Source organism: Aquarana catesbeiana, linkage group LG04 (assembly GCF_042186555.1).
Source record: "Aquarana catesbeiana isolate 2022-GZ linkage group LG04, ASM4218655v1, whole genome shotgun sequence".
Classification (NCBI taxonomy): Eukaryota; Metazoa; Chordata; class Amphibia; order Anura; family Ranidae; genus Aquarana; species Aquarana catesbeiana.
This window is the reverse complement of record NC_133327.1, coordinates 610,730,853-610,758,622: the sequence shown is the minus strand read 5'-3', so window position 1 is coordinate 610,758,622 and position 27,770 is coordinate 610,730,853. Positions and strand designations below refer to the sequence as shown.

The following is a 27,770-nucleotide window of genomic DNA, read 5'->3' as shown; positions in this document are numbered from 1 at the left end:
TCTGTAAATGGTGCCCATACCGAGCAAGCAACCACATATGTTCACTATACAGCAGGGCAGCTAATTGCTACAGGACCCAGAAGATCGCAGAAATCACTGTAATAGCAGCACCTACTACAGTGATTTCCTGCTTCCATCCTGGTTCCATCCTGGTTCAGGATGGAACAAAGCAACTATGAAAAAAATTGAATACCTAAAACTAAAGGTTTAAAATTAACATGAAGATTACTTAAAACTGCCAAAGCATTATTTTCCTGAAAGCAGAGGCCCTCTATGCAATAAAACGGTAGCAGTTGCAATTTTTTATGTCACACAATATTAACGCCACAGTTCATCATATATTTTCTGTAAAAAAAAAAAAGGAAACACACAGGCTTAATATAATACCCAATTTTTGGGTAAAATTAACCACTTAAGCCCCGGACCATTTGGCTGCCTAAAGACCAGAGGACTTTTTACAAATTAGCACTGCGTCTCTTTAACTGGTAATTTCGCGGTCATGCAATGTTGTACCCAAACAAAATTTGCGTCCTTTTTTCCCACAAATAGAGCTTTCTTTTGATGGTTTTCGATTGCCTCTGCTATTTTAATTTTTTGCGATATAAACGGAAAAAGACCGAAAATTTTGCAAAATACTCACTATACCTCTCAGCAAATAGCTTGGGGTGTCTACTTTCCAAAATGGGGTCATTTGGAAAGTTTGAACTGTCCTGGCATTTTATGCACAACATTTAGAAGCTTATGTCACACATCACCCACTCTTCTAACCACTTGAAGACAAAGCCCTTTCTGACACTTTTTGTTTACATGAAAAAATTATTTTTTTTTGCAAGAAAATTACTTTGAACCCCCAAACATTATATATTTTTTTAAAGCAAAGGCCCTACAGATTAAAATAGTGGGTGTTTCATTTATTTTTTTTCACACAGTATTGCACTAGTGCACTAAAACACACTAAATTGCCCAAATGTTTGATGAAATAAAAAAGATGATCTCAGGCCGAGTACATGGATACCAAACACGACATGCTTTAAAATTGCGCACAAACGTGCAGCGGCCACAAACTACATACATGTTTAAAAGCCCTTACAGGTTACCACTTTGGATTTACAGAGGAGGTCTAATGCTAAAATTACTGTCCTTGATCTGACCTTTGCGGTGATACCTCACATGCATGGTGCAATTGCTGTTTACATATGACACCAGACCGACGCTTGCGTTCGCCTTTGCGCGAGAGCAGGGGGGACAGGGGTGTTTTTTTTTTTTTTCTGTTTTTTTTTAATTATTTATTTTGCTTTTTTATTTTATTTTTAAACAGTTCCTTTCATTTTTTTTTATCATTTTTATTGTTATCTCAGGGAATGTAAATATGCCCTATGATAGCAATAGGTAGTGACAGGTACTCTTTTTTGAAAAAATTGGGGTCTATTAGACCCTAGATCTCTCCCTCTGCCCTCAGAGCATCTGACCACACCAAGTTCAGTGTGATAAAATGCTACGCTAGGAATGCTTTTACATGAAAGCCGACTGCTGGCTGAAAAGAATGATACCAAGATGATATCTAAACCCGCAGGCCTCATTCTGGTATAACCACTCAAAGTCCAGCAACATACCAGTACGTTGCTGGTCCTTGTTGGGCATGTATTGTAATCTTTTTTTTTTCATGCAGCCTGTGGGCTGAACGAAAAAAAGAGATCGGTGGGTATGCCCACCATTAGAATACCTCCCTTCATCCACCCACTTCTAATGATGGGCATACATGCACCATTTTGTTTTTAACTGTGGTGGTGAAATCACCTCCTACAGTGCTGGAGTCACGGCTTTATGTATCGTGGGAGCAAATGCTGTTGCTGTCAAGATAAATAAATCCGCACTGCAGCTGAATTGTGTACCTGAAAACCAAAAAATGGTTAACAATAAAACATTGCAGAATAGAATACAGTAAAAAAGAGCAGAACAATAGAGAGAGAATAGAGAGAGAACAATAAAACGACAAACTATTTTTGTTTTTTTATATTTTTTTTTTTGTTTTTTTTTTCTTTATGCCATGTACACATGACCGGACTTTTCAGAATCAAAGGTCCGATGGAACGAATCCATCGGACAATTCGATCGTGTGGGGGCTTCATTGGACCTTTTCTGTCTAAAAATCTCACGGACCTTAGAAATAGAACAAGTTTCAAATCTTTCCGACGGACTCGATTCCTATCGAAAAATCCATTCGTCTGTACGCTAGTCCGACGGACCAAAAACGATGCAAGGGCAGCGATTGGCTACTGGCTATGAACTTCCTTATTCTAGTCCGGTCGTACGTCATCATGTTCGAAACGATCGGACTTTGGCGTGATCGTGTGTAGGCAAGTCCGTTTCATTGGAACTCCGTCGGAACTCCATCGAAAAGTCCTTCTGAGTTCAGTCCGACGAGAAGTCCGCTCATGTGTACGCGGCATTACACTTTTATTTGTAACTGTAACGGTTCGGTTCCAGGTTCGGGTCTCTCAAAATGCGATGGCATCTTGGGAGACCCTGTGAAAGTGTGCCCAGTCCGTGCAATGCTGTACCCTAAGCTGATACTCCACTAGTGTATGTTAGCGTTCAAAACATTCACCAATGCAAAGACCAGGATTGTCAGGACAGGAAAGACAAAAATAGCGGGTGTCACGTCTATATCCGCACTTTCTACAGACACAACATTTTCTTTGGGGTGATCGTTGGGTAGGGGTACTAGGGAGGACATACAGAAAATACCTCTCATGCAGCCGGCTTACTGCATTTGGATTGGGAAGGTGAGGTGAACCACCGTCTGGAAACAGAAGGGCTCTGACGATCTCTTCCTGCAATTTTAGGGCCAGTTCACCCCATAGAAACACAATCCGGATGCGTTCCAGGTGCTTTTCTGCATGCGCGTTTTTGATGCGTTCCAATGCGTTTTTGATGCAGTCCAGTGATTTTTTTCCCCCCTCTTTTTTTTAACCTTAAATAAGGACAAGTGTGTTGCAGTGCGTTTTTGGTGCATTTAGGTGCATTTTACAGCGTTCCAGTACAGTCCAGTGCAGAAAAAATGCAGCATGTTCTACTTTTTTTTCTGCAACTGGAACGCACTATGCCGTTGAAAACCATATATTGTACTTTCCATGTGTTTTTAATGCAGAAGAAAAAAAAAACCCACTGGACTGCATGTGGTGTGAACTGGCCCTAAGGAAGGATCCAGTCTTTCCTGAATCTCTGTATAGCACCTGAGCGTTCAGCAAAGCCAACTGAAATAAGTATACAGACACTTTTTTGTACCAGCGTCTGGCCTTACAGGCAATTAGGTACAGCGCCAACAACTGGTCGTGAGATCCACCCCTCCCATATTTTGGTTATATTCGTGGACACAGAGAGGTTCCTCCACAACACCAGTCGCCGTAGGAATTTGGACCGCCGTGTCTGTGTGAAGGGAGGTAAGAACGAAAACATTCTTATTATCCCTCCACTTCATAGCGAGCAAATTATTATACTTGAAGCAGGCTCTCTCCCCTAGCCTAAGACGGGAATCTACAAGCTGCTGGGATAAGCCCCGGCGATTAGGTCACACGGTGCCACATGCGCCAATCTGATGATCAAACAAGTGACTAAAAAGTGGCACGCTTGTGTAATAATTGTCCACATACAAATGGTACCCCTTTCCGAATAAGGGTGACACCAAGTCCCACACAATCTTGCCAGCGCTTCCTATGTAGTCAGGGCAGTTTGTCGGCTCTACGTGACTATCTTTGCCCTCGTAAACCATAAAACTACATGTATAGCCTGTGGCCCTGTCAAAGAGGTTATACATCTTGACCCCGTATCTGGCACGCTTGCTGGCAAGGTACTGTTTGAATGATAAGCGGCCAGAAAACTTAATCAGGGACTCATTAACGCAGACAACTTGATCGGGAGTAAACAAGGCTGCAAAACGTTGGTTGAAGTGGTTTACGAGGGGCCGAATTTTGTAGAGCTGATCGTATCCAGGGTCTTCACGAGGACGACAGAGTTCATTGTCATTGAAGTGCATGAACCGCAAAATCTGCTCGTATCGTGCCCTGGCCATGGAGGCAGAGAACAGGGGCATATAGTAAATTGGGTCAGTGGACCATTATGACTGCAACATACTCATTTTAACAATGCCCATGATGAGGGATAGGCCCAGAAAGGTCTTAAATTCGGAAACCGTAATTGGTTTCCAATCACTGGCAAGGAACAACTGATCTATTTGGTCCACAATAGATTTACAGAGATCTTCCGTGAAAAACAGCGAATAAAAATCAAGTGATGTAAAATCGACTGTTTCCACCTGAATGCCGGGTTGGCTAGTGAATGGGGGGGAAGTACGGGTGCTGCAGAAGTGGTGAGCTCCCAATTATGATTGGCGAATTCTGCAGGAAGGACACTATGGGCACGACGGGCCTGTGTTTGTCTTCTTGGTGGCAGCGGGACACTACTAGTGCTTGCCACCTCGCCAGCTTGAACTGCACTTATGGGACTCGCCACGTCACCGCGTGATACTGCAGTGCTGGATGTACGACCAGGGTGTACTAGGCTGCTGGTGCTTGCCAGTTCACCAGAAGGATGAGTGGCACTAGTACTTCTCTTCTCCATATGAGAGCCCTGCGCTTCTTGCTCCTCAACAACAGCAGATGAAGATCCAGGTCTGGTACACCTGACCTTGGCAGGGACCACAACTCCGTCGTCAAAGCTATCTGTCATGGAGCCGCTGTCGTCTACAGGATCGTATTCTGAGCCTGAATCTGACAGAAGAGTGACTTCCTCTTCATTATCTGTCATGCTCAGAAACGTGTAGGCCTCTTCACTAGTGTACCTTCGATTTGCCATTTTGGGCTCTAAATTTACTGGTACACTAGTGAGACTCACAGGAAAAAAAAGCTCCTAGGCTGTCAGCAACTAAATCAAACACTACCAAAAAAACTGTTAGCAAAAGGAGGGATCAGGCCTGACTCTGCGAACGCTGCAGTTATGTGTGTGCTGTTTTGTAAGTGACAGTGATCGATTGATACTGCACTTGGGTGGGCTGGGCTGGGCGGAGGGGCAAAATGTAGGTGCTAGTAGGTATCTGGGCTGATCCCGCTAACACTGCTTTTTTGGAAACCCTATACTGCTGGGGACTCTAGTAGAGATCAGATCAGATCAGATATTGATCCGTTCACATACTATACCACTAAGGGAGGTGTATGCTGCGTGTGTGGATGTTAGCGCTACTGGCACTAATCTGAGGCTGCCTGGGGAGATGCAGACCCTGACTGACCCTAAAACCTAACTGATATCACCCACCGGGCGATCAGGGGGTTAAACCTTTATTCGGTAATAAACTGCGGGTGCCCTGACGCTATAAAAACAAACTAACTAACCAGCGTCACCCGTAACACTTATACAGTGATCACTGGTGACAGGGGGTGAAAGGGTTAACTAGGGGGTAATCATGGGGTTAAACCTTTATTAGGGGGGGTTAGGGCAGTACCCTAGACCTAAAGGGGCCTACCACTAACACTTTTTACAGCCACAAATGACACCAAATGCAGCGATCAGTAAAAAAATTAACACTGCAATCGGTGACACTGTGACTGGGGGTGCAGGTGGTGATTGAGGGGTGATTTGTGTGTCTATGTGTACTGGTGTTAGTGTGCTGTTGGTGTAACTCACTTTTCACGTCCTCTCTTCACGGCTCCTGAACGAAAAAGGAAGCGCGAGGAGAGATGATATGACATCACTTCCTCTGACCTGTGTATACAGTTCACAGGCAGAGGAAGAAGCCCATTTGTCAGGAGTGATCGCGAGGGGGTGGCCACGAATTAGTGGCCTCCCCCTCAGCATGGATCGCTCCTGGAACTAAGCCAACCGCCCGCTGGGAGGCAGGGACGTACAGGTACGCCCATATGCCTGCCCGTGCCATTCTGTCGACAAATATCATCGTGCGGCAGTCGGCAAGCGGTTAAAGAAGACAATGCGAGATTGGTATATTTGTTATCGATTTACATGACCCAAACTTAAAAATTACACACACCTGTGAAATGGTGAAGAACAATGGTACAGTTCATTCATTTAGAGTTAACAGTGTCAGAGGGCCTTAGAATTATTTCTCTCACTTTTTTTGGTGGTGTCGCTCACAATGTAGAAGTGTTCAGGCCCCCTGAATCATTTCTACTACAGAGCCAACAGCACCAACCCCCCCCCCCCCCAACTACAGCAGGCTTAAGTTTTTTAAAAACCAGCACTGCAACTGACATACAGGGGACCTGCCCAGAGGCACTATGCTGCCTGAAAAATGCAAGAAGAAAACCCCAGGGGGACCGATGACCAATAAACGTTTTATAAGGTTTAGTAGTGCTTTGTTCACTTTTTTTTCCACCCATATGAAAGAAGCATTTGCTGGAAACTGCAGCATGAAGAATATTTTTAAATGCAGAAAAAACAAATAGGTTAGAATTGTATCATTTATATCACCATTACAAAACACTCCTCAGGTTCAATTTATGTATAAATAGGCCTTTAGCCTCCGGTCACACCGATGCGACTTGCCATGTGATTTGACAGTTTTAAATCGCGTGAAAAGTCACACCTTAATTTCCGCATTGAAAGCAGTGAAATTGGTGCATCGATTCTGAATGTAGTTCTTGCACTACTTTCTGAAAGTTCAGCTGTGACTTGCATAAACATCTGTGCATGAGGGCGCAGAGATGTCTTCCAATTCGCACCTGAAGTAGCACTAAAATGCTACTTTGAAATCGTGCTGCTTCAAATGAAGTAGCAGGATTTCAATGTCACGATCAGTGTGACCGGGGTGTTACTGGGGCTCAATCTAGATTCTGCAAAGCAAATATATATATATATATATATATATATATATATATATATATATATATATATATATATATATATATATATATATATATATATATATATATATAAAACTGCACATCTTACTTTAAAGTGTATGCATACCCAAATCATCATTTTTCAGCTTTAGAGAGAATAGTGAAGGGTTAATACCCCAGGTGAGTTTATTTTTTGCTGCATGTGCCCCACTGGAGAGATTTTTTTCTTCAATTCCTGTGCCAGACACCCAAAAAGGAAGTGAGAGGAAATCTCAAAGTGAAGGGGAATGCCCCTCTCAGTCGTTTCCAAAAAAGGTGAGTCCGTTGGAAGATATCCTCTCCATCTATGGCAACAACTTTAAAATTTCAGATTTCCCATCACTTTCTCTCTGGCTGACAGTGACGAATCTCCCTAAGCAGGGACAAATAAAAAAGGGGTTTTTCATTTTCTCTACTCCAAAAAAATAAACATTTTTTTAAAAATACGTAAAATAAAAATAAACAGATGATACTAGGAAATGTTAATATATGTTCTACCCTACCTGCATGCACCAATACGAAACCAACTCTTTTTCCCTTTTGCGTTTTACTGGAGTCTGCATCTTTGGTTGATTCAGTCTCTTTCCTACTTGAAACCTGAGATGATTTAGAAGGTGAGGTTTCTGATGAATTTACTGCCTTTTCCATGGTGTTACCCCAGATTTATCATTTCTGTCTTAGGAAAGAGCACCCCGATAACCATAATTTAGAGGAATTCCTGGAAAAGAAATATACTGTGTTGTAATATGCAAACAAATCTAAAACAGACTTCTACTATGAAAGCCAGGGAAGGATTCCCTTTCATAGTGTAAGACAAAATGAGCATACACAACAGATATACTAAAGAGCAGTCTCTATTGCTGCAGAAAATTTCCATAAATCAGTGTAATAAAAGGAGTTCATATTATGGGTCTAGAAAATAGCAGGGCAAGGCATTTATTTGTAAATATGACTTTAGAGGTGTAGTAATCTATAGTACAAATGCAATTCACACAGCATTAAGAACTCCTATGAATGCAAAAACATACATTCCACAAAACCCTTTTGATCCCTTTAAATGAGATTTAAAGGGATCAAAAAAAATCTTAAAAGGATGTCTAGCATTTTATATTACAAAAATGATATTCATATATTTTTCTGTCTTTATTATTAAAAACCAGGGGCCCCAGGTGACAGATTTCAGGCTAGGTGAAAACCTAGGAACAAACAGATGAAAGCAGGTAGGTGCAGCAACCTCCAGCTTAGAGCTGCAGCCTGCACTGAAGAGTCCAAAATCCAGTATCAGCTCCTCCATGTGTGGCATTCTGACAACTGATGCTGGAAGGAGCCTCCATTAAGGCACCATCTGGCCCTTCCCATCCCCCCGCACTGAGAACGAGGCTGGGAAACCAGAGCTTCCGGCACCTAGAAATGACTTCACCCAATCCAGGATTAATACCTGGCATCATCCAGTCAAACAGGAACACAGCCAGGTCACACGCTCAATAAAACTACCAAGTGAGCCCCCGCCACAAAATGCCCTACCTTGCAGACAGCTCACGCAGGCAGACATGGTGTCACACACAAAAGAGGCAGAGCCATTAGTGGCGGAAGGGGAACCCAGAAGAGGAGGCTTGGGGCTGCTCTGTACAATACCATTGCGCAGAGCAGGTAAGTATAACATGTTTATTATTTTAGTTAAAACTTAAAAATATTACAAATTGCTTTAAGTTCTACCACAGAGATTTTCTAGCCTCCTCTGACACCAGTTTTGGATATAAAGTACAACAAGCTGCTCATTGAGTGTCAAGTCCTTCTTATTCTGTTTTTGTTAGTGGACCAACCCTCAAGTTGGACTGCTTTTGGACATCCCAGTCATAATAATTTTAAACAAGTCTTTGTCTGTACTGAATAATAAGTAAAATAAGATTTTTGACAAACCAGTAAATCCATTTAATGGCAGCAACATGTCTCAAAAAAGTAGGACAGGGTCATGTTTATCACAGTATAGAATCCCCTCTTCTTTTATCAACACTCTGTAAACGTCTCGAAAAAGAGACAACCAGTTGCTGTCGTTTTGGACAAGAAATGTCCTATTCTTGCCTGATATAGGATTCTAACTGCTCAACAGTCTTGAGTCATCTTTACATGAGCTTTGACACAGAGAAGACCATCATGTTGAGCTATAACTTCTTCTTTACATGATAGAGCCTTAACCTGCATTTCTGGATGGTGCGGCAAACTGTTCACAGGCAGTGATTTTTGGAAGTGTTCCTGTGCCAAATATCAAATATTGTGATCGGCCTTCTGCCTTGTGCACATATTTCTCCAGATTCTTAGACTCTCTTGATGATTTTATGTACTGTAGATGATGATATATTTGCTATTTTACGTTGAGGAACATTATTGCGAAATTGTCTGACAATTTTTAGATGCAGCTTTTCACAGATTGATGAGCCTCTGCCCATCTTTACTTCTGAGACACTGGGGTTGATTTACTGAAGGCAAATCCACTTTGCACTACAAGTACACTGCAAGTGCCCTTGGAAGTGCAGTCGCTGTAGATCTGAGGGGAAGATCTGAAATGAGGGGAAGCCCTGCTGATTTTATCATCCAATCATGTACAAGCAAAAATGCTGTTTTTTATTTTCCTTGCATGCTCCCCTCAGATCTACAGTGATTGACTGCACTTCCAAGTGCACTTGTAGTGCAAAGTGGATTAGCCTTTAGTAAATAAGCCCCATTGACTCTCTAAGATGCTCTTTTTATATCCAATCAGGTTACCGACCTGTTGCAAATTAACCTCATTAGTTGCAAAATATTCTTTCAACTTTTCCTGGTTAGTGCCACTTATTTTCCCAGATTTTTGATGCCCTGTCACAACTTTTTTTGAGATGTGTTGCTGCCATCAATTTCAAAATTATCTTTTCTTTCTCGAACATCACGGGACACAGAGCCACAGTAATTACTGACGGGTTATATAGGGTATCACTGGTGATTCTACACTGGCACACCCTATCAGAAAGTTCAACCCCCTATATAATCCCTCCCCTTGCAGGGATACCTCAGTTTTTACTCCAGTGTCTAAGGCTGGATTCACATCTATGCATTTTTAGTGCTTTTTGCATTTTGCAGATTTGCACTACAGAACATGTTCCATAGGACACCATGTTAAATGGACTGTAGTGCAAATCTGCAAAATGCAAAAAGCACTAAAAATGCATAGGTGTGAATCCAGCCTTAGGTGATGGACGTGTAAAGATGTCCTGTGCTGAGCTCCAAAGGGAATATCCCATATCCTATACTGGGGCAAGCCAGGCGAACCGGATCCATTCAAAGTGTCCTTTCTAGGCCGAATTGGATGGTACCCGGGCCTCGTGTCCGAAGAAACGAGGTTTTACCTGTACGCTTCTCTTTTTAGAGAGCTGGACCCCGCATATTAGAAAATAGTTTTCTAGCCTAATTTCTAGCCGGGTGCTTTACAGGTCCAGAACTGCAGGATCCCCCTATCCGTATGGGGCCCCAGTCTCTGACAGTTTTCTAAACGGAGCCCACAGTGAGAGGTGAAGATTGGGTCTGTGTAAACTGAACCCTGCGGCTGGATAAGGTAAGAGGAGATTCCACAGAATTTTTTTATTCTAGTAGGTTTTCTCCTTTAAGGTAAATGCATGCTATGCCTATTGTGACCACCGGGGGCTGCCAAGAGCACAAACCTTGTCATGCTGATGTCGGTCTCAGTGTTCATTGCTTCACAGCGTTTCCGGCCGCTCAAGGCAGGATGGATGGGGGGATTTCTCATGTTTGATGTTCCCCCCAGGCTAGGGGGAGGCCACAGGGGTCTAGACAGCGGTTATACCGCTCGGGCACCGCCCCCCCCCGCCGCCATTGCCGTTTTCAGGCAGGCCCTTTACTACCAGCCTCTCTCCCTCCTCCCCCTCCCCCAGCCTTCCTCCATAGTGTTTCCGGAGGGTCGGCCAGTACGAGAAGCGCTCGTTTTTTCGAAATTCGAGTGGGGGTGGGGGGGGCGACATGTCAGCACAGGTGCTTAGACTCCCACTCAGGCCAGCTGCAGGCTATTAAGGCACTCTGTACAGGTGCACACAGCCTTTGGAGGGACACAGAGCTGACGGTCGCATGTAAGGTGGGACACAGGCATTCTCCTAGGCAGCATTTACTAAGTAACACCAGACTGAGCATTGGGTAGCAGGGCTTTTAGCCGGACTACATCGCTCAGCAGTCAGTGTTCATTTTGTGATACCTCCACCTTGTTGCTTTGCACTATGGGTAGAAGAGGTTCAAACACCCCAAGAACCAGAGACACTAGGGGATCTCGTTCAGGTTCTGAGGATCCCCTTTCTGCAGCATCCTCCCCCCCTGAGGGGCCAGGGACGCACCTCCGGCACGTCAGCCCCTGTATATATTACACAAGAGGTTTTTTCCTCAGCTATTAATGGTTTAGAGGAAAGATTAATGGCCGTGATTACGTCTTCACTTGGTGGAAGAAAACGCACTAGGCCTTCCTCTGTTTCCCAAGACCCTCAGGAAGAGGAGCTCAGGAATAAAGGAGAGGAATCCCTTTCAGAGGATCGGGATGGGACGGATGATTCCTCTTCGGAGGAATCAGGTGGAGAGGGACCCTCTGCGACTTCCCAAGAGGAGAAAGTCTTAGTACAGATCCTTACTGGATTGGTCCGCTCCACATTTAAGTTGCCTGTACCTGAAACTATTAAAGAATCCTCTTCTGCTTTGGGGTCACTGAAACCTTCTCAAGCAGCACAGGCTTTTCCGGTTCATAATTTACTTGAAAAGCTCATTTATTCTGAGTGGGATCACCCAGACAAGCGTTTTTTTCCGCCGAGAAAGTTTTCAACACTTTATCCGATGGAAGAAAAGTTTATTAAAATGTGGGGAATACCGGCCATTGATGCCGCCATTTCCTCCGTAAATAATAGTCTGACTTGTCCTGTAGACAATGCTCAGATGCTCAGGGATCCTGTAGATAAAAAGATGGAATCCCTATTGAAGGATGTTCTCTCCTTGGCAGGTTCAGTGGCTCAACCTGCAGTTGCAGCGATTGGAGTCTGTCAATACCTAAGAGACCATGTTAAGCAGGTTATCAAGGTATTACCTGAACAGCAGGCCCAGGGGTTTGCTAACCTTCCTGCGGCCTTATGTTACGTTGTTGACACCATCAAAGATTCTATCGTTCAAACCTCTAGTCTTTCTCTGGGGTTGGTGCATATACGTAGAATCCTATGGTTGAAAAATTGGTCAACCGAAGCACCATGTAAGAAGCTCCTGGCGGGTTTTCCATTTCATGGTGAAAGGTTGTTTGGAGAGGACTTGGATAGCTATATAAAGAGAATCTCTTGTGGGAAAACACTCTCTTACCTGTTAAGAAGAAGAGTAAGCGTCCCTCTTTCAAACGGACTCTCTCCCCAGTGCCTGGGGCTTCATCCTCCAGGCAGTCACGACCGCCTCCTCCGTCTGGGTCCAGGGACAAGAGTCAACCCCAGGGACAGAAGAAGTCCTGGGGGAAGAAGCCTACTAGGCAAAACACTAAGACCTCTGCATGAGGAGGCGCCCCCGCTCGCTCGAGTGGGGGGGAAGACTGCGGCAGTTCTCAGGGCTCTGGCAGGAGGATTTCCAGGACAGATGGGTAATCTCCACAGTAACCTTTGGGTACAAGCTGGAGTTTCAGGAATTTCCCTCTCCTCGGTTCCTCAGATCAAGTGTTCCCAGAGACCCAGAAAAGAAGCAGTCGCTCCTTCTAGCGTTAGAGCGACTTTTGTCGCAGGAGGTCATTATAATGGTTCCCGCAAAGGACCAGGGATTGGGGTTCTATTCCAACCTGTTTACGGCCCAAAAGCCAAATGGGGATGTCAGACCCATTCTGGATTTAAGGGATCTGAACCGATTCCTAAGGATTCAGTCCTTCCGCATGGAATCAATTCGGACAGTAGTCTCCACCCTGCAGGGAGGAGAATTTCTGGCATCGATAGACATCAGAGATGCATATCTGCATGTGCCCATTTTTCCTGCTCATCAGAAGTTTCTGCGCTTCGAGATAGGAGGGCGCCATTTCCAGTTTGTGGCTCTGCCTTTTGAGGATAGCCACTGCACCTCGGGTGTTCACAAAGGTCTTGGCTCCTCCTCTGGCCAGGTTAAGGGCCCAGGGTATAGCTGTCATAGCATACCTAGACGACCTGCTACTAATAGACCGATCGGTAGCTTCCTTGAACGGAAATTTGAGGACCACAGTCAGGTATCTGGAACACCTGGATTGGATCCTCAACCTAGAAAAATCTTTCCTAAAACCAGTAAGAAGACTGGAGTATTTAGGTCTGATCAGAGATACAAGCCGGGAGAAAATATTTCTACCGCAGGCAAAGATCACTGCTCTAAGAGAGCTGATTCTGGCAGTCAGGGCCAAGAAGGGTCCTTCTGTCCACCTTTGTATGAGACTACTAGGGAAGATGGTGTCTTCATTCGAAGCAGTTCCCTATGCTCAGTTCCATTCAAGAATGCTGCAACACAGTATTCTGTCGACCTGGAACAAGAAGGTTCAGGCATTAGACTTTCCGATGCACCTGTCGCATGCGGTGCGTCAGAGCCTCAATTGGTGGCTCATACCCGAAAACCTGCAGAAGGGGAAATCCTTTCTATCGGTTACCTGGATGGTGGTAACAACAGATGCCAGTCTGTCAGGTTGGGGAGCAGGTTACAGGGCTGCCCGGTCAGGATCCAGTCCGACAATGCCACAGCAGTGGCTTATGTCAATCATCAGGGAGGCACCCGGAGCCGAGCTGCTCAAAAGGAAGTGAACCAGATTTTAGTCTGGGCAGAGATGCATGTGCCATGCATATCGGCAGTTTTTATTCCAGGGATAGAGAAATGGCAGGCGGACTATCTAAGTCGCCAGCAGTTACTCCCAGGGGAATGGTCTCTACACCCCGACGTCTTTTGGGCCATATGCCAAAGATGGGGGGTCCCAGATGTAGATCTCTTTGCATCCCGATTCAACAAAAAGTTAGACAGATTTGTGGCAAGGACGAGGGATCCTCTTGCACGCGGGACGAATGCGTTGGTGATTCCGTGGCATCGGTTCTCAATGATTTACGCATTCCTGCCTATTCCGCTACTGCCACGACTCCTTCGCAGGATCAGGCAGGAAAGGAAGTCAGTACTTCCGGTGGCCCCGGCTTGGCCCAGAAGGACTTGGTATGCAGAAGTAGTAAGGATGACGGTGGGTTCCCCGTGGACCCTACCGGTACGCCCAGACCTGTTATCTCAAGGTCCAGTGTTCAATCCTGCCTTACAAACGCTAAATTTGACGGTTTGGCTATTGAGACCCACGTTCTGAAGAGTCGTGGGCTTTCAGGTCCTGTCATATCTACCTTGATTAATGCAAGGAAGCCAGCTTCCAGGATGATTTATCATAGAGTCTGGAAAGCTTATGTATCCTGGTGTGAATCCAGAGGTTGGCATCCCAGGAAATATGTCATAGGTAGAATTCTTGATTTTCTACAAATAGGATTAGAGATGAAGCTGGCCTTGAGTACCATCAAGGGCCAGGTCTCGGCTTTATCAGTATTATTTCAACGGCCACTTGCTTCGCATTCTTTGGTCTGAAACTTTATGCAGGGGTGATGCGTCTTAATCCTCTGGTTAAAGCGCCCCTAAACCCCTGGGACTTGAACTTGGTCCTGGTTGTGTTACAGAAACAGCCTTTTGAACCAATAAGTCAGTCAGATTCCTTTGGTCTTGTTGACAAGGAAGTTAATTTTTCTGGTGGCCATCTCTTCTGCTAGAAGAGTTTCAGAATTTGCAGCCCTTTCCTGTAAGGAGCCTTATTTGATTATACACAAGGATAGAGTGGTATTGCGCCCTCATCCTAGTTTTTTACCGAAGGTGGTTTCTGATTTTCATTTAAACCAAGACATTGTTCTGCCTTCCTTTTTTCCAGATCCCTGTTCTCCGGAAGAGAGATCACTACATTCATTGGATGTAGTAAGAGCAGTTAGGGCCTATCTCGAGGCAACTGCTCAGATTCGCAAAACGGATGTTTTGTTCGTGCTGCCAGAGGGTCCCAATAGAGGACAGGCAGCGTCAAAAGCTACCATTTCTAAATGGATTCGACAATTGATCATTCAAGCTTACGGTTTGAAACAGAAGATTCCTCTGTTTCAGATCAAGGCACATTCCACAAGGGCTATTGGTGCTTCTTGGGCAGTGCATCACCGGGCCTCAATGGCTCAGATCTGCAAGGCCACAACCTGGTCTTCAGTTCATACATTCACCAGATTCTATCAGGTGGATGTGAGAAGGCATGAGGATATCGCCTTTGGGCATAGTGTGCTGCAGGCAGCGGTACAGGGTCCTCAGGTCTGATTGCACCCTACTTGGTCGTGGTTCCCCCCCCCCCTCAGGTAGCATTGCTCTGGGACATCCCATTAGTAATTACTGTGGCTCTGTGTCCCGTGATGTTCGAGAAAGAAAATAGGATTTTTTAAAACAGCTTACCTGTAAAATCCTTTTCTTTCAAAGGACATCACGGGACACAGTCCCGCCTCTCTTCTAATACACCCTATTGCTTGGCTACAAAACTGAGGTATCCCTGCAAGGGGAGGGATTATAGAGGGGGTTGAACTTTCTGATAGGGTGTGCCAGTGTCCAGTCACCAGTGATACCCTATATAACCCATCATTAATTACTGTGGCTCTGTGTCCCGTGATGTCCTTCGAAAGAAAAGGATTTTACAGGTAAGCTGTTTTAAAAAATGATATTATTTTTTTTCTTAAAATTCTACATTTTTCTAGTTTAACCACTTCAATACAGGGCACTTATACCCCTTCCTGCCCAGACCAATTTTCAGCTTTCAGTGCTGTCGTAGTTTGAATGACAATTGCGTGGTCATACAACACTGTACCCAAACTAAATTTTTATCATTTTGTATCCACAAATAGAGCTTTCTTTTGGTGGTATTTGATCACCTCTGCAGTTTTTATTTTTTGCTAAACAAATAAAAAAAGACTGAAAATTTTGAAAAAAATAAAAGTTTTGCTTTTGTTTCTGTTATAAAATTTTGCAAATAAGTAAGTTTTCTCTTTCACTGATGGGCACTGATGAGGTGGCACCAATGAGCGGCACTGACGATGGGCACTGATATGCGGCACTGATGGGCATTGATAGGCGGCACTGATGGGCACTCATGGGTGGCACTGATAGGCGACACTGATGGGCATTGAAAGGCTGCAAAGATGGGTTATGGGTGGCACTGATAGGCGTAACTGCTGGGCACTGATAGGCATTGATACGTGGCACTGATAGGCATCCCTGGTGGCACTGGCAGGCATTGTTAGTGGGCACTGATTGGCAGTTGCCTGGGCATTGATTGGCAGCTGCCTGGGCACAAATTAGTATTTCCCTGGGGGTATAGGGGGGCATACCTGGTGGTCCAGTGTGGACCGCCATCCTGGTGGTCCTGGGCGGCATGATGGTGGTCCTGGGTGGGATCCGAGGTAGGGCTCTGCTGATAAACAATCAGCACAGACACCCCTCCCCCCCCGTCAGTAGAGCAGCCGATCGGCTCTCCCCTCTCTGTCAGACGCGAGTGAGGAAAAGCCGATCACCGGCTCTTCCTATTAAAGACTGACACACCGCAACAACGATCGGGGGTGCACAGCGTCTTAGTATCCTGAGGACGTCATATGACGCCCATTCAGGATATTGAAACCACTTTGCTGCCGTCAATCTGCTTTATGGCAGGCGGCAAGTGGTTAAACATTTCTAGTTTCTATTGTGAATAAAATATGAATTTATGAGATTTGCAAATTATTGCATTCTGTTTTTATGTAGATTATGCAACATCCAAAATGTTTTTGGAATTGAAGTTGCATAAAGAAAATACACAATGCAGTGCTCTACTATCTCCCATGTTGGGTAGTGTTTTGCTTTAAAAGGAAATATTTGGAAATGGAAGCAAGGATACTTACATGATTCCGTTGGCACCACCAACTGAGATTGTTTCATTCTTCAACCTGCACATTAATGGAAACAAATATATTACAAAAGGTAGATTTAAAGAAGAGCTCCAGTTTTTTTTTTAAACACAATTTACACAGCTTGTTTGGGCCAAGCTGGCCCAAACGAACGATGTCCCTCACTAGGGCTCGGTTCACACCTCTGCGATGCGAGAAGCCTGCAAATTCAGTCCGGGATCCCGCATCGCATACAACTCGCAGGCAGTTCACACTGCCCTATGCGAACTGCCGGGAGTGTCAATACAAAAGTTAATGACACCCCCAGATCAAGCTGTATGGCTGAATTCGCATCGCACAGACATCGCATGTGATTTGCACAGCAGTGTGGTGCAAATCACATGCGATGTCTGACATTGCAGCGGTGGGAAACGGCCCTAACCTGCGAGGCCGCTGGAAGTGAGGTATGAACTCTATGTGGCTGCTGCCTTGTTTAGTGGCTTTGCCTCCCCTGGGCACCCCCATTATGGCGCACATGAAGATGTGTCCGTTGGGCTCTGCCTGAAATGACATGGACACAAGAGACAGGGAAGGATCCTAGCTTCCCTATTATTGGCCTTTACACGTGGCAAAACCCATGCATGCACAGATATCGGGTACCCTGATGAATGCGCAGATGTGTCACAGGGCTCTGTGCACATGCCAGAGGCTATGACAAGTCTTGCCTAAATGAGAAAAGTGGAAATTGGCAAAAAAAGCACAAAGAAAGTCCCGTTAAAAAAATAAATAAAAAAGTGTCTATTGCTGAGAAAGGGGCAAGGGAGGATGAAGGCTCACTTTAATACTGCCTTAAGTTTTTCCTTCTATTACAATATTTTGATAGATCTGAAGCAGATTGTACAGTCAGATTGTAACACATATAGGGAGTCTAAAGCCTCACGCACACTGATGTATATAGGTATAAAAACCTTGCGTGTTCTGGGAGCTGGGGAGACGCTGGTGTGGTGTCACTGAAATGACTGACCGTATGCCCCTGCAGTGTGGATTTGATTTAAATCAAGTCAATTGAAATCATAATTTTTAAAGATTTTTAAAGAGCAACTGGCATCTCTGTCCAGCAGCGGCTCCTCCTCTAACTCGCTGTTGACTGACAGTCCCATTCACTTAAACCACTTCAGCCCCGGAAGATTAGGCTGCTCAATGACCAGGCCATTTTTTACGTTACGGCACTGCGTTGCTTTGACTGACAATTGTGCGGACGTGCGACGCTGTATCCAAACAAAATTTTTTCCCACAAATAGAGCTTTCTTTGGGTGGTATTTGATCATCTCTGCGGTTCTTATTTTTTTCGCTATAAACAGTTTAGGCCGATCTATATTCTTCTACATATTTTTCTTTATAAAAATCGCAAAAAAGCGTATTTTGAAATAGCGTATACAAAATAGGGGATCGATTTATGGAATTTTTATTATCATTTTTTTTTTAATAGTAATGGCAGTGATCAGAGATTTTTATCGGGACTGCGACATTATGGCGGACAGATCGGACACTTCTGACACATTTTTGGGACCATTGACAATTATACAGCGACCAGTGCTATAAAAATGCACTGATTACTGTGAAAATGTCACTGGCAAAGAAGGGGTTAACACTAGGGGGCGATCAATGGGTCAACTGTGTTCCCTCGTGTGTTTTAACTGTAGGGGGAGTGGACTGACTAGAGGAGATGACAGATCGTTGTTCCTAGCTAAAAGGAACAACGATCTGTCTCTCCTCTTCTCACAGAACAGGGATTTGTGTGTTTACACACACACACGTCCCTGTTCTGGCTCTCGTGCCCACGATCATGACCGCCAACCACGCAAACTGGCACCCCGCAGTGCAGCCGGCGCACTCGCGCCTGCTATCCCTGCCTAAAGGGCCAATGTACAGCTACGACGATTCGCCGGAAACTTGACGACCTGCCGGCGTATGACGGCGGCTGGTCAGCAATTGGTTAATGGGACAGCTGGTGATGTGGCAGTGATACAACAAGATGAGGGACGTGGCGGCAGCAGGTGAGTGGATGCCGCTAACAGGCACTGCCATAATGGATCTGAAATGACAGGTGCTCTTTGAATGTAAAGACTTATTATTGCTGGTAGTTAGAATCCTTCTTCCCCCCTTCTCTTTTTTTTCCCCCTTTCCCCCCCCCCTCCCCCTTCACAATCCTCCCCCCATCCCAAACCCCCTCCCCCTTTCCCTACCTCTCCCCCTCCTTACCCCCTCCCCTATTTCCCTTTTCTTCTTTTGTGCCCCTTTTCTTCCTCTTTTCTCTTCCTCTTCCTTGTCTCTCTACTACTATATTTTTTTTACTCATATACTATTATCCAAAGTAGATATACGTCCATTTTTTCACATCCCCCGTAGGGGAACAACAGTGGGGCTCTTGCTCTGGTTGGACCTGGGCTGTGGGTAAGCAACACTGGTCTATCTCCCCCTTTTTACTTTTCATTTCATTTTTAATTATGTATTAATAAAATTATCTATTTGCCTATGATAAATCTTGAGTTTATGCAGTCCGAGCCAGTACTGAGATAGTCCTTGTTCTCTTTTTTGGGTGACCAGTTGAGGACCGATCTCCTAGTTTCCTTATTGTTCCCTCTTTGGACGATGGTACTCCCTATCTTATTTATATTTAGTTGAAATTTATAGAGGCTACAACTTTTCCATAGTTAGAATCTTTAATATTTGCAAAAAAAAAAAAAAAATCAAGGTTTTCAGTTTAGGCTGTCAGGTTAGTAAAAAACATAAAAAGCAAACAGTGCTGCGCAAATATAAATGTCCTTGAAACAACAGATGGAACAGATGAAGTGAGGAGATGAGACCACCAGTGGTGATGGCCGCGGGTGACGTCATGCGCTCCTGGCCCCCGTACGCGTTACGTCCGTAGGCGGGACTTCTTCAGCGTGGGGCGGGAAGTCCCGCCTACGGACGTAACGCGTACGGGGGCCAGGAGCGCATGACGTCACCCGCGGCCATCAGCCTGTATGATACGATCACACGTTGTTCAGCCGGCACTCGGATCTGAGTGTCGGTCTTTGTAAGTGTATCTTTTTACCCATCTTTTATTCAATAAATTATATGCAGAGAGCACTATATTTGTTATTTATATTTGCATATACGACATTCCTTTAACCCGATGAGTGCTGAATGATGAAAACGGGGCTATTACCACTAGGATCGGTTTACCCAGTGTATGGTGTATATGCTGCATGACCTGTTTCAGGTCGAATGTTTCAGGTGAGGGGCCATCCATGTGTGGTGAAGGGATCACAATCACTTTAGATTTATCCCCTGTCGTCTTGAATGTCCACTGGTGGTCTCATCTCCTCACTTCATCTGTTCCATCTGTTGTTTCAAGGGCATTTATATTTGCGCAGCACTGTTTGCTCTTTATGTATTTGAGGTCTGGTTGAATTTACCTTAGTGTTTGCTTGCATTTATTCTTTCGATTTGTCCATTTGTTAGTCAGCGATGAATATATCCTTACTAGTTTTTGTCAGGTTAGTAAAACAGCAACATCAGAACTGATTCAATCATACAGTTTGTAGTGTACATAGATTTTCAAAACAATGGGATGAAGGAATATTCCAGAACTTATGGTTACTGTGAAATTGTGTGAATGCATCAATGCAGTGCATTTTATCTCAGCTTGCAGAGCTTGGATTCATTGAATGAGTTTACCAAAAATGTAAATATTGCAGAATATACAGCCTCATGCTACATAACTAAGCTCCATTTCATGCAGAATAAACTAAATGATTAATGTATCTTAACTGGTTCCCGACCGGCTCACGCAGATATACTGTGGCAGAATGGCTCTTCTGGATGAAATCCCATATATACGCAGCTTTGCTCAGGAGAGCCACCAGAGGGTGCATGAGCGCCTCCGGAGGCACACGCCCGCTGCACAGCGAGGGACCCGATGCGTGTGGGCGGCGGGCACGAGAGCCAGCACGAGGATTTGTGTGTGTAAACACACAAATCCCTGTGCTGTCAGAGGAGAGAAGACAGATAGTGTTTGTGTACTGTGGTGTCCGTTTATGAAGCAGTGAAATCTATTCACTGCTTCGTTCTCCGGCATTCACAGTGAAGAATCTTCTCCTCTGTGTGCCAGTTTATGAAGCGGTGTAGATCGCTTCACCTTTGGAGGAGTGAAGTGATCTACAAATGCTTCAAATAGTGGAGAACGTCCCCTGATACTGGAATCTCGTGAGACTTTACGAGATTACAGCACCAGATGTCAGTTTATCAAGCAGTGATAAATTATCACCGCTCAACGGCGTGGATTAATGTTAATAAAATAATGTGTCCCCCTACATTATACACATATGTATACACACACACACATTATATATACATGTATACACACACACATGATATATATATACATATACACATTATATGTATATATGTATAAATATGTATACACATAAATATGACAGGGGGACATGCTTACAGTGTTGGGGGGTCTGAACGAGGCATAAGGAAGGTAAAAATCTTCCTCCTTCCCCCTCAGATCCCCCCAGATTTCCTCTTCACTCCCCGATTCACCACCTCTGAGATGGTGAACCTGGGAGTGTGAATTCTGACACAGATCGCCAGTGAAGCACTGAGATCACCGCTTCATAAACTGGCCGTTACTGTGTCATTCAATGAGGATTCTCCGTGTGTAGAGATAATCGGCGGGAGAACAAGTTCAAACATGTTCTCCCCCGATTATCACTGTTTCATAAACTGTTTATGGACTGTGATCAGCGGTGATCCTCGGGATCACCGCTGATCACTGCTTCATAAACGGACACCTGTGTGTGAGGTGCTTTCACTAAGGAAAGTGATAGATTTTATTCCCTGTGTGTGAGGTGCTTTCACTAAGGAAAGTGATGGATTTTATTACCTGCTTTGAGGGGAAAAAGAAATCTAACGCTTCTCGCTGGCAGGACAGGGCTCTGCCTTGTTTACATAGGGAGAGCCCTGTTCTATGTTTTCCCGACATCAGCGGGTGCTTGCGGTGATCTATTGCTGATCAACGTATGATATGTTTAATCACAGCATGGCCGGGTCGCCGGTGGCTCGTGTTCGCCCCCTACCCGGAGGTGCCAGATGACGTACTAGGTACATGATCTGGTGCAGCAGGGCTATAGGTTATACGGTCAGCAAGTAGGATGTTTGAAAGCTTTTAATGTTCCACCATCTGCATTGTTACTTTACAACTTTAACTGCGTGTCATAATGAATTTTCACATCACCTAAGGTATTGTTAGAACTTATTTATTATTTTCATCATTCGTTTTTTGCACTATTTTTATTTTTTCTTGAGAGTTTAGTTTAATTAATTTAAAGTCTCATTTATCCTTCATAATATAGCAAACTACATTGCACTATTTTACTTTGTGATTTATTTATCATATTCACATTTTTGTCACATGCCATTTAATTCTCAATTACTTTTTTATTATCACACTTTAATTCACAATGGCACTTATATTAGATCTCTATTGTTGCCAAGGAATATAAATATACGATCAAATCTTTTTATACATTAAAAGACAACCAATGATTTAAATATTTAATTATTGGCTGTTCACTGTGGCAATATCCTCAATAGCTTAAATATGCTCCCTGTTTTTGAACTTAACGTAAAAATAGTAAGTTTATTATGATATACTACAAGTGCCTGCTCGCTCCCCTCCTCATCTGCTTTTTTGGGGGATCCACACAAAACGGTCTCTTGTAAGTTCCATGAGGGCGGGGCCCGTGCCGCAGGAGGCGGAGACGACACACAAATAGTCTCGGGATCGCTGAAATTAGTTTTTAAAGAAAATTCTGGCATGCCTTACGGGCACCTACAAGTGAAAATGTTGATTGTGATACATGTCATATAATCGCACACCGGAGTGAGAGCAATAATTCTAGCACAAGACCTCCTCCGTAACACTAAACTGGTGACCTATAGGGGGCTTTTGAAGCATCGCCCATAGAAAATATAGGATACTGAAGTATGTCGCCATTTCACGGGCGCACTCAAAATGTAAGGTTAGACATGTTGGGTATCTATTTACTCGGTGCAACCTTGTCTTTTATATTTTAACTAAAAACGTGACTAGTTTATTGAATTTGGTTTGCCCTAAAATTGTTTTATCACTAAAATTTTGCGTTTCCTACACCTTTGTGGTAATTTATCAAGAAAAAAGAAAAGCCGGTCTTACTTTTTTTTTGGGGGGGGGGGGGGGGGGGAGGGGGTAGCGCTTCAGCTTTCTCTGCCTATAGGCTCCTGTTCAAACCACATGCCATACTTTTTGCAGTGCGCTTCGAGCTCATTCGTTGTGTATGGTATCAAATCGCACGGCAAGGATATTGGTTTCAGGTATGGGACGAGTACCAGTGTGAGAGCTTAGTATGGGCACCGATAGCAGAATAACTCTTGTAGGGGAGCCTATCCAAATAAAGGGTGTGCCCTACGGCGCTGTACGCCAAAACGCGTCCAAAAACAAAACGCAACGCATGTCTTGTCTCCAATGTGAGCGCAGCCCTAGGCACTGACCCCACATACACAATACAGGAGGACTGTGGAGTGGGGACACTCCTCCTCATACAGCACTATTCCCGCCCACCACACGGCTCCGCCCACCACAGACACACACAGGACACACTCTGCACACAATGAGGCGCCTCAGGTGAGCCCCGGTGCAGTGGTGTCCCCTCCCCCCACCGGTAGGTGACCCGTCCATGCTCTCCGCCTGTCACATATAGAGTTCGGTGCGGGTACAGCTGTGGGGAGGAAAGGGGTGGGGGATGGTGCACTCACGGGTGACCGGCGCTCTGTCTGTACCCGCCGGGGCCCCAACAGGCCCTTCACGCATCCAAGCAGCAGCCCCGGAGCCGGCTTCTCCTCTGCGCATGCGCGCTGCTCTCTTGTACGTGTCTGGTCACATGACTTGTCAGCGCTGTGAGGGGAAGGGGCGCTCTGGGACATGAGGGGGATGTACTAGTCTGTTATTACTTCAGAATGAATGTATGCATTCTATCTATGGACAGGTTCAGGCTGGGAGGTCACATTACAACCAGGCATTTCAAGCTACAGAATTGCGCGCCTTGCAGCGCTAGAGTTCCCACCTTATCCCTTTAACCATTTGCTTACTGGACACCTAAACCCCCCTCCTGCCCAGACCAGCTTTCAGCACTGTCGCACTTTGAATGACAATTGCGCGGTCATACAACACTGTACCCTAATGACATTTTTATCATTTTTTTCCCCACAAATAGAGTTTTCTTTTGGTGGTATTTTGATCACCTCTGGGTTTTTAATCTTTTGTTAAAAAAAGACCGAAATTAAAAAAAAAACACAAATCTGTTTTATATTTTGTTAATAAATTTTGCAAACGGGTAATTTTTCTCCTTTATTGATGTATGCTGATGAGGCTGCACTGATAGGCTGCATTGATGGGCACTAATGAGGTGGCACTGGTGGGCACTGAGAGGTGGCACTGAAGGACACTAATAGGTGGCACTGGTGGGCACTGAGAGGTGGCACTGAAGGGCATTGATAGATGGCACTGAAGGGCACTAATAGGTGGCACTGATGGTCACCGATAGGCTGCACTGATGGGCACTAATAAGGCAGCACTGATGGGCACTAATAGGTGGCACTGATGAGGTGGCACTGGTGGGCACTGAGAGGTGGCACTGAAGGGCATTGATAGGTGGTACTGATGGGCACTCATGGGTGGCAGTGATGGGCGCTGATCAGCATTGGTAGGTGACACTGATAGGCAGCACTGCTGGGTGGCACTGATGAGGCACTGATTGGCACCACTGGTGGGCATTGATAGGTGGCACTGATTGCTGGCACTTATGCACTGGTAGGCACTGATTCGTGGCACTGTGTGGGCACTGGAAGGCGGTATTGGTGGGCACAGATGAGGCTCTGCCTCTTCCTCTTCGGGACCGATGGCCCTTGCACTGAAGCCGGTGATCGGTCCATCTCCACTCACTGTGCAGAGACGGACCTGTCAGAGTCCCGCTGACCTCTATGCGGAGATCAGATGAAAACAGATCGCCTGTCCATTTTCATCCGATCCGTCAGACGGATGGAAAATAGGGTCACCACCTGTCTGGATTTTGCAGACAGGATCGGATAGCAGCAGGTGTCAGCGGACATGTCACCGCTGACACCTGCCGCTCCATAGGGGTGAATGGATCGTCCGATCAGGTCTGCCTGAAAAACTGACAGGTGGACCTGATCAGAAAGCCCAGGCGAAATGGCCCTAACGCTGACACCGCTGATCTCTCGGTTCTCGGAGCTCCACGAACTGAGAGCTAGTGACTGTCAGTCACTGCTCTCTGCTCTGCCCCCCACCTCCACACTCACTGGAGCACTGGGCTGTGGAGGGGTGGGGAGCAGCTGGCTTAGGTTCTCAGTGGCTCGCTGAGAGGCTGAGCCGGGTGCCGGATTTTTATTAAACTCCCCAGTTCCTCTTGGCACAGAGGAGAGAAAGAGAGCAGATCATTTTGTATCCACGTGACAGCAGGGATGTGAGACTGAAGACACCCAAGGCAGCATAGCACCACTCAGATTACAGATGCTGTACTGCTGCTGCAGAGAGGCTGAGGCATCTACCCACCCGCTGCTTCCCACAACTGATTACCAGAGGCTTTTATGGGGAGACTACCAGTGCCACCTATCAATTGCCACCAGTTCCACCTATCAGTGCCACCTATCAGTTCAGTCTCATCAGTGCCCACCAGTGCCGCCTTATCAGTCCCTATCAGTGCTGCCTATCAGTGCCCATCAATGCAGCCTCATCAGTGCACATCAATGAAGGAGAAAAATTACCTGTTTGCAACACACTACGAAAACTTTTTTTTTTTCAAAATTTGCGGTCTGTTCTTGTTTGTTTATTAAAAAATAAAAACCCCAGTGGTGATTAAATACCTCCAAAAGATAGCTCTATTTGTGTGATAAAAAATTCATATGGGTACAGCACTGCAAATGTCATTCAAAGTGCGACAGCGCTGAAGGCTGAAAATTGGCCTGGGCAGGAAGGGGGTTTAAGTGCCCAGTAAGCAAGTGGTTAACACAGCCACAGCTTCAGAACCACTTTTTCACTTATATCAATTCTCTATGATAAGCTGGCCATGGCAAGTCAGATGTGGATCTGTGGCCATGACATGACATTGGTGCACAAACTGAAAAAGGCACCGAAAGTGGCTTGTTTGAATTTAACAAATTACAAAGAAGTTTGGAAATAAAAAGCACATCAAGAGGTCAGTTTAACGCATAGCAGTTGAGGGGAGTGTGCAGAATTACTGTGCACCAGTGTGTCAGCTTGTAGCGCAACTCAGGACTGCACATCCTAGTGTGAGAATACTGCATAGATACCTACTCAGTGATACCTACTCAGTGAGTGTTGCCACCTCAGGACAGGAAGTTACAGGAAGGCAAAGAAGAAGAAGTAGGGCCAAAGCTTTTCTCCTGGCGATCAGCACTTTTTTTGCACTGCTGTGACCCATACGATAGCGGGCTAAAGTACACTGTCTCCTGATGTCACTCAGCTGGTCCAGACTGTGGATTGCTGGAAAGGCAGAACAAAGAGCCAGTGACTGACAGTCAGTGGTTCTTTGCTCACTAAGACTGAGAACTGAGCGATCAGCAATCTTTGATCGCTCAGTTCTCAGTCTTTGAGGCGATGGGGGACAGATTCAGCATCAGATCGATGCTGCATCCACCTAGGTGAGCATGAATGTCTGTTAGTTTTTTTTTTAACTCTAAACTTCTCTTTTAAAAGTCAGCAGCTACAAATACTGTTATATTATGTTATGTTAATATAGCATATATTATGTTAAATACTGAAATCTACCAGCTCAAGAAGTCCAGTGTTGTTTTCCTGGCAGCTGATTCTTCTTAGGTCTGTGGCTGTCCAGCACCACTATCTTGGATTTGGGATTCCTGTTCACTTTTCTTTTCTCCTCATATTAGCATGCTTTTTGTCCAAACACTTCACTTCAATGGTCTAGTGTGGATGACTGTTCTGAAGGCTGCATTGGCTTCCTTTGCATTGCATTTGTGCTCTGTCCTCTCTTGCTCCTCCTGTGCATCCTGGCCAGGACACCTCCATGAGTTTTAATAGGGTCCGTGCCCAAGCCCAAGGTCACCCCCCCACACACACACACAGACTGGAGAGTTCCCTCAAAGGCCCCGACAGCCTAGCAGTCAATCTCCATCTTCTACCAGATCAACTCCTCCCCAGCTGGGCTGCCCCTGGGTATTTAAGTAGGCCTGCCCCCTGCCAATCCAAGTTGGAGATTGGTCAGGGCTCCCTAGAATACCCCAGGTGGCTTCACCTTCCCTCTCCACCTCTCTTTCCAGAACTTTCTGGAAAGAAGTGGGAGGTCCTGGTGACACCAACTGTGAGTCACACAGCACTACCATGAGCCACTCCCAGCCCAGATCAAAAATACACCTAGGCTTGGATGCCAGCCAAGCCTGAAAATTTACCTACTCTGGAAAAAAATCTGTACACTAATTCCCTAGCACACTAGAGGGTGCTACACACCCTTTACCTATACCACTTTAGTCCCAACATTAATAACTCTGCACATTGTAAGTCCAACCACTGTCTTCACTGTAGCTTCCCATAGGTGGGTTCTCCAGCAGAGCCTGTACCGGGCCTACCCCAAAGAGTCCACTTTCTAAAACAACAAATTTACATGGTAGTATACCAGGGGTAGCCTTTTCCCATAACCCTCTGCCCCAGGTTCTTCTTGAGCCTACCACATCCACCCAGGGGAGAGGTTTCCCTAAAAGTGGTACTAACCTCTGCTTATACCTGGGACCTATGGATCAGATTAATGTGACTTCTACATGTGACAATGCGTGT

The 27,770-nt window shown here is 45.2% G+C and overlaps 1 protein-coding gene across 3 annotated transcripts in view; it reads right to left on the bottom strand.

Annotated features, from left to right (window-relative positions):
• TASP1 (taspase 1) overlaps window positions 1–23,851 on the bottom strand; it is a 354,361-nt gene extending 330,510 nt beyond the window's left edge. For 2 of the 3 annotated variants that reach the window (XM_073628255.1, XM_073628257.1), the window contains exons 1-3: window positions 23,699–23,851; window positions 16,865–16,909; window positions 7,394–7,608 (exon numbers count right to left, since the gene is read on the bottom strand). In XM_073628255.1, the coding sequence (XP_073484356.1) occupies window positions 7,394–7,538 (145 nt within the window). In that variant the 5' untranslated portion in view covers window positions 7,539–7,608; window positions 16,865–16,909; window positions 23,699–23,851. The remainder of the gene's footprint in view (window positions 1–7,393; window positions 7,609–16,864; window positions 16,910–23,698) is intronic. The other variant, XM_073628256.1, reaches the window with a different exon arrangement.
• Window positions 23,852–27,770: the final 3,919 nt, after the last annotated feature.